Below are 7,471 nucleotides of genomic sequence, written 5' to 3'. Positions count from 1 at the left end.
ATAATTATTTGGAGCTGTAATATTGAGACGCTTGTTGGAGATGAGAATGCATATAAGTTCTTTAAGGGTGCTGAATGAAATGTCATTGGATGCTGAGTTCGCTTGTGGCTTGGGGATGATGTTTGCTTAAATGGTTCAATCTATAGTAGGTCGTTCACTTTTAAGTAAACTAGCGTCCTAGTCCCTCATCTAGTTTTAATTATGTAGCATTACAAATCTCAATTGTGCTTTATTTCAAATGGAAGTAGTTTTGAATCTTCTAAGGGGGATTTATGCTGAAGACTTGGCCACGAATCTTGTTGCAATGGCATTGTATCAGTTAAAAGTGATTCATAATTCTTCTGGGGTGCTTGATGCAGGATAACTGGCCCTCCGTTTTATTTGCAATGGCAGGTGGGGTGGTGCTCAGCATTGGTAATCTGTCTACACAGTATAGTTTGGCTTTAGTTGGTTTATCAGTGACAGAGGTGATTTCTTCAAGCATAATTGTTGTTATAGGTCTCTCTCTCTCTCTCTCTCTAAACATACAGAGGCAAATGAACATGCACATGTATATACAAATAAACGCACACAACCCCAATTTGTGTATGTATTTGTGTGTGGAAATGCATTTTCAAAAGGATGAAGTAAAAGATTGGCAAGATAGTAATTTTCATTATTGTATTTGTTCTGATTGTAACAGGCACAACCATGAATTACTTTTTAGACGATAAAATCAACAGAGCTGATATTCTTTTCCCTGGTGTTGGTTGCTTCTTGATTGCGGTTTGTCTTGGCTCTTTTGTTCATGCATCCAATGCAGCTGACAATAAGGAAAAGCTCAAAAGTTTGTCCACTAAGTATACCTCTAACCTTCATAGTTATAAATGAAAATGTTCTGCTTTGGATTAAAGGTTTCTTTTGTTGATAATAAATGTTGCTTAATTGATTAGTGAAAATCAGCTAAAGTACCCATGGAATCTTAAATCTGAATTAAATTTTAAACTGGTACCTTTCTGTGTGGTTCATTTTCCATTCTAAAACTTCAGAAGAAGAATACAGTTGTTACATTGTGCTATGTTAATGAATAATGAAGCACCTGCATACGACTTCATGAATGAGAAGCCTAGGGACAGCTCAATTTATGATAAGCAGCTGCCAATAATGCATTAAAAAAAGGTACAAAAACTTCTAACTTAATGAAAGAAGCCTTTTATTTTTCCATTTGTGGAGATGATAGATTTGTTGAGAAGTATGTTCTTTTTTCTTGAAAGGAAGTGCTGTTAATTTTCTTTCTTAATGCTTATCTTGATGGTTGTTTTTCAACTAATCCTTGCTATGAGTTTGTTAGGTTAAGGTCATGTTTTAGTAAAATTTCAATTGTATCGGGAAATCTTTTCTTACTTCTTATGCATTATGGATCATATAACACTAATGCTTCTACAATTGAACCTTTTGACAGAGCTATAGGTTTTTCCACGGATAAAGAAACACTTACAAATGATGGTAACTCTCTAGACTCTTAGTTTTCTAGCTTTGGGATTCCTTCATTCAATAAAACTGTTAACTCTCTCTCTCTCTTCAACATGGGACATCAGTAGTTAGAGAGAGTGATGTCGAAAATGGAAGTGGTTCTGCAGAGAAGGCCAGAGCGGGAACTGCAGGTTTCCTCATAGAACTTGAGAACAGAAGATCGATTAAGGTTGGCAGTTTTGATTGATTATGGATAGTTTTAAAATTTTAATCTAGAATTATGGTATTTTCATTTATACCTTCCAACACACACATAATTAATTTGGTCCCATTATACATGAAGTTATGGGATGATGACTGCACTGAATCTGCATCTAATTAGTGGCCCACCTCTTGCTTTTTAGAATGAATTTCCTGCATCAATAGACAAAATATCTTTGGATTTACTGGTTATAATATTCTAATTGCAGGTGTTTGGTAAGAGCACTATAATTGGACTGGCCATAACATTCTTTGCTGGAATTTGCTTCTCTCTATTCTCTCCAGCGTTCAATTTGGCAACAAATGATCAATGGCACACTTTAAAGGAAGGGGTTCCTCACTTGTCTGTCTATACTGCATTTTTCTACTTCTCAGTTTCTTGTTTTGTCATCGGCATCATTCTAAATATCATCTTCCTTTACCACCCTATACTAAACTTACCCAAATCATCCCTTAAGGCTTACTTATCAGACTGGAATGGCCGAGGCTGGGCCTTTTTGGCTGGGTTCTTGTGTGGGTTTGGAAATGGTCTTCAATTTATGGGAGGTGAAGCAGCAGGATATGCAGCAGCAGATGCTGTTCAGGTTAGGTTTATTACTTGTACAAGTCAGTATGTGGATACATATTGTTACATACAATTATGATACTGATAATTATGACATTTTTTACTAACATACGAGTGCTTAGAGACGTGTACCTATCACACATGCATGTTTACCAAATTCTCAATGCTCATATCAATTTTGCGGTGATACACAGGCACTTCCACTTGTGAGCACCTTTTGGGGCATACTTATCTTTGGAGAGTATCAGAGATCATCACGAAAAACGTATATATTACTTATCAGCATGTTGTTTATGTTTGTTGTAGCCGTTGGAGTTCTTATGGCATCATCAGGGCATAGAAAATAAGTTTGCAGTTGGGGAAGTCATTGTCTGGAAATTTTATAAAACATAAATTGTTAAAATAGTTGACACAGTTGTGAAGATAGAAGGCATATGCTGTTGGTTGGTTGAGATGCAAAAATGGCCATGTACAGTGTTGCTGTCATTCCCAATATTCAACTACAGAATTCTCAGTCATCTCTTTAAAAAGACACAAATTGGGGCGAGGTTGATGAGTATAGTAAAGAAAAATTGCAATCAAATTCTTAATGTATCTCTGTTAGCATGCAGTGGTTGATTTAGACACTGCCAATACCTGTAACTTTAATCTTTGTTTCTACGTTTTTATATTTTTCTTTTCAAAATAAAATAAGTGAATTGCATAGTGTTCTTTATTTCAACCAATAACCCCCTCCCCTCCTTACCTCCTCTTATTTTGATCTTTATAATATGTGTTGTGAACTGGGATAAAAAAAAAAAAAAAAAAGGATAAATTATTGATCAATTCTAGGTGATTAACCTCTTGAACTTGAGGAGGAAATAGATTTTTTGGTTAATTTTCTACTTGATTGTGATTAATGCATTTAATGCATTCAAGGTATATAAATAGTCAAGGATGAGATAATTTCATCACAATGCAATCCTAAAAAAATAGGAACCAACTCCTATTTAAATACAAATTGAAAATAAAACGAAACTAAATAGAATCTAAAAGAATATCCTAATATATAATCGGATAATTATTTAAACTTTAGACTTCATCAATCTGAATTGGTAAGTTGCAGGACATAACAATATGCATCATATATTTTTTTTTCTTCCTTTCTTTTAGTTCAAATTAGTTTCACTTCCATTTTATATGTTTATGATGTTATGATGTGTGGCTATGATGCGGGAAATTGGTTGATCATATGAAAAGATAAAACTTGGTTCCAACTTCTTATGTGTTGTATCTTAGATTCTCAATTGACTAATTTCACTATGTAGTTGCATTGATTTATAAATCACATAATTTAATTATATGGTGTGCCTTTATATTAGAAACTCTTTCTCTCTCCTTTGTGTGTGTGTGTGTGTTTGTTTCTCAAAAAAAAAAAAATTGTTTTTTTAAAAATGTGCTGCATTAATAAATAATTAAATACTGTTACATTGTTGAATTTAATTGGCGAATCTAAGGTACAGTACTAAAATAATTTGTCCTAAGTTTTAACTCATATGAAATGTATAATTATTTCTAATCTATATGGGCATATATCATAATAACCCCATTCAATTAAGATTACATTTCTTTACAGCACATAATGCAAAGAGGTTATGATATGGAGGTGAGGTGAGACCGTAAGAATTTGGGTGAAAACTCATTGTGAGCTTCATTTTTGAGAATGAAAATTATTAAATGTTCTATGTTTTCAGACTGGAAAAACAAAACCCGTAAAAAAGGATTAGAAATAATATATATTATCTATGGATTTACGCCATTTAATTTTAAACAAATTTATATAGTATGAGGCGGATAATTTCAAATTTCGCTTAAATCAGTGATGTATATTTTTGTTTGTGTATATGGTGAATAGTCTCGTACGTATGAGTACAAGACCTAAAAAAAAAAATCATTATTTCTAATAAAAGTAAGCATTGAATTTTTTTTCTCTCTTAATTATCTATCATTCATACATACATATTGCAACATATTTCATGGTATAGAATTCCATACAAGTGCACCCTTTGTATAGTTTTTCCCCATATATATTCAATTTATTTATACAATCTGCTCATACAATTTATTTATAGGATTCAATCTATTTCAGAAAGTAATGAGCCTCAATAATATGTGAATCAACAAAACATATAGCTTTATTTTAGTCCATAATATATATATATATATATATATAGCTTTAAGCTCTGTACAAAGCAAAGAAGGGGCACCTTTAGATTTATCATGCTATATCTCTTATTGTAACTATTATTCACAGCATTTAACTTAAAGATAAATAAGTAAAACAAGCCAATGACAAGTCAATATTTATCAACCTATTGGGTTGCACTTATTTGCCAACAACCCCCCCCCCCTCCACCCCAAAAAAAATGTGTACATAGCATATAAAATAATTGGACAAAACTTAAAAAGGGAACTTAAGGAATAGTACTTAAGTACTGTACCTCATTTTTGCTCAAAATAATTTAACGTGATTATTACCAACAGCGCGTCTTCTGCGTTTATGTACTTAGTAGCCCTGTAGAGTACGTCCGACATAGTCTTTAGGTCGTCTTTGTATAAATAAAACAGAAACTTTCCATTCCGTAACCCATTGGTGAATGCAGCCATGAGTATCTTATCGTCAGCTTCATCAATCAAGGGGGTCTCTTTTGTTAAAACGAGTTATGTAAGACCTCATCATCTTATCCTCCAGTTGTTTGATGCTCATCAAGCATGTAGTGGAATTATTGTACTTGTGCCCCCCGATAAAGTGCAAAGCAAATTGTGCGCTCAACTCTTTGAAGGTGCTGATGGAGTTTGGCGTCAGCCTGCTGAACCATACCCTTGCGGGACCCTTCAGCATAGTTGGAAAGGTTCAACACATGATCTTGTCTGCCTTGCCTTGCAAGTGCATCAAGGTTTTGAAAGACTCTAGGTGATCTAAGGGATCCTTGGATCCGTTGTAGGCCTCTGCCTACGATATGTAAAACTTCGGCAGAAGGGGAAATGAAGTGACAAGAGTCGTGAAGGGTGAATCTGTCCGATGGACCAATTCGTTAAGGTCGCTAAATACCCATCCACTGAGGGCGTTCATCATGAAGTCCATCCATTCCTTCATCATCTGCATCTCTGCGACCATGTATGGTGGAGTCGTCTCCGTGGTGGATGGATGGCTTGTGTCCTGTCGCTTTGGTCTTCTTAGGGCATTGCTACCTTTCGGCTCTTCTTGGTCCCTTCTCTCAGCACTGGTACCTTCTTGGTCCTTCTCCTGAGTGTTAAGCCCTACATTCTTTCGGCACAACTGTTCCTCCGGGTCATAGTTTTGCTTAGTAAGGCGTTCCATAGATGCGGCTAGGGTCTGTACCTATCTTTCAAGGGCAGTAGTGCGTGGTTCATCTTCGTTATTCTTATTGGTGGTCGCCATTGAGTGAGTAAGTACCATGAAACTCTTTTTCTGGGAAGCAGCAGTATGGCTTATAAGTTTCCCATAGACGGCGCCAACTGATGATGTCAAAAATTGTCAGTGAGCCACACAGTCCTCATGTTCTTGAGACAGAATCTGCAAAACAGAAACAAAGAAGACCTTATAGAGAGTACCGGTGTGGTACTGGCCAAATATCCTCCGAAGGTTAAGTTAGAGAACTTTCATAATTCTAAAGTGTTAGAGCTGGGGTAAATTATACGTATCTTGGTTTGTGAGGGTTTTGGGATTCTTATAGTAGCACAGAACTGGCATTTGTTTCTTAGCGGAGAGAGTTTTTCCTTGTAGGGAAGGTCCTCATAAATGCACATAATTGGCGGGATCCTTTCCTTATAGGGATTCCCTTGATTAAGGTTAATCGTAGGGTGCAAGATATTTCCTTGTATAGATATCTGTAGGGGTCAAGCAAGGCCATGCTAGATTCGTTATGCTCTTTATTCTCGTTGGCTTCTTTTACTTCCGTCAGCTTCTCTCTTCTCGTCAGCCTAGGAATCCCCGTTGTCTCACGTAGATACCATTGAGTATTGAGGTGATGTCGTCGACTTATGGTGTTTTCAATTTCGCACTACTTCACATGCGTATGAAGCTGACGGGCTCAATGGATTCGTCAGCTTCTTTTATTTCTTCCTAAAAACATCCTTGTCAGCTGCCCCCTACTCCATGGCTCCGTCAGCCTTAGCTGACGGGTTGTGGAGTGTAGCTTTCCTTATATTATTTATCCATTGGAAAAAATGATTGATAGGCCAAAAACGAATTGACTCATTGTGATGAATTAATTGATTAATTAGCCAAGTTTAATTAATTAATCAAATTATCATGCAAACGCGTGGTAGCACAAACAAATCACTAATTAAATTAAGTATGTAGAGAAAAATAAATTGAAATGGTAATTTGTTTACAAATGGGGAAAACCTACACGGCAAAAACCTCATTAGGTGATTTTATGGTCATTACTCCCGAAATTTCATTATTATCATAACAAGTGGTTACAAGTAAAGGAATCTCAATATCTTATACCAACCTGCAATTGAACCCTTACCTTAATACCCAATTGGATTTGTTCTATAGTGACAATTTCTTCTTTTGGTGCACAGCTTCTAGTATGTGACTAACCAATTGCGCGGATCCTAGTATGCGATTTCAATCACCAACTAGAGAAGGTTGTTGACTGCAAAGTTTTTCAGTTCATTCATGATGAAGATTAAGAAAATGCTCGGTTATAAAACCCTACGGTGCACAAACACAACAACTTCTACAAAAATGATGAACTAGGGCGAAACTCTGTCTCTGGTCACAATTTGCTTGAACAAACTTTACTCAACACTTGTGCAACTTGTGTCCTCTTTGACGGCCTTTAAGATAATTCTTTTATATGTCTAGGGTTATGAGAAAAGAAAGCTCAAACAAATAATCACATATTATAGTCAAAACAGATCTGAAATTCTATTTTTTATAAACCTCGACAGATGCCTATTTGTCGAGCAGCTGTCGAGCCACGGGGCTAGAACAGCTCTTAAAGCTTGATAGATGGCTAGCTATCGAGCTTTAATGACAGAAATTTTTCAGCTTGAAACTTGGACAAACTTTCATGGTTTTTACACTTAATCTTGAAACAAAGTTTCTTGAAGTATTAAACACATCCTAAATCTACTCAAATACAAGTAAAGTGTGTTTTGTCAAAGGATTAGCCAATT

General features: G+C 35.6%; 1 protein-coding gene across 2 annotated transcripts; it reads left to right on the top strand.

Annotated features, from left to right (window-relative positions):
- The first annotated feature begins 73 nt into the window (after window positions 1–73).
- On the top strand, window positions 74–2,993 carry LOC111997100 (ureide permease 1). 2 transcript variants are annotated; one of them, XM_024029156.2, is made up of 6 exons: window positions 74–498; window positions 683–839; window positions 1,442–1,485; window positions 1,581–1,681; window positions 1,923–2,297; window positions 2,473–2,993. In XM_024029156.2, exons 1-6 carry the CDS (start codon window positions 354–356, stop codon window positions 2,623–2,625), a joined length of 975 nt encoding a protein of 324 aa, XP_023884924.2. In that variant the 5' UTR covers window positions 74–353; the 3' UTR covers window positions 2,626–2,993. The 2 variants fall into 2 exon arrangements, with proteins under 2 accessions (XP_023884924.2, XP_023884939.2); XM_024029171.2 differs by having other exon boundaries at window positions 1,578–1,681.
- The last annotated feature ends 4,478 nt before the right edge of the window (window positions 2,994–7,471 follow it).

This window comes from Quercus suber, unplaced genomic scaffold (assembly GCF_002906115.3).
Source record: "Quercus suber isolate HL8 unplaced genomic scaffold, Cork oak 2.0 scaffold_357, whole genome shotgun sequence".
Taxonomy (NCBI): domain Eukaryota; kingdom Viridiplantae; phylum Streptophyta; class Magnoliopsida; order Fagales; family Fagaceae; genus Quercus; species Quercus suber.
Note: the sequence above shows the minus strand (reverse complement) of the source record. Positions and strands in the feature narration are given on the sequence as shown.

What these genes read in the sequence shown, in the direction of transcription:
- LOC111997100 (XM_024029171.2), top strand. Translation starts at nt 354, where the DNA reads ATGCAGGATAACTGGCCCTCCGTTTTATTTGCAATGGCAGGTGGGGTG. An exon ending in AGAAACACTTACAAATGATG is followed by an intron (nt 1,486 to 1,577) that starts GTAACTCTCTAG and finishes ATGGGACATCAG; the next exon opens with TAGTTAGAGAGAGTGATGTC. An exon ending in AGAACAGAAGATCGATTAAG is followed by an intron (nt 1,682 to 1,922) that starts GTTGGCAGTTTT and finishes TTCTAATTGCAG; the next exon opens with GTGTTTGGTAAGAGCACTAT.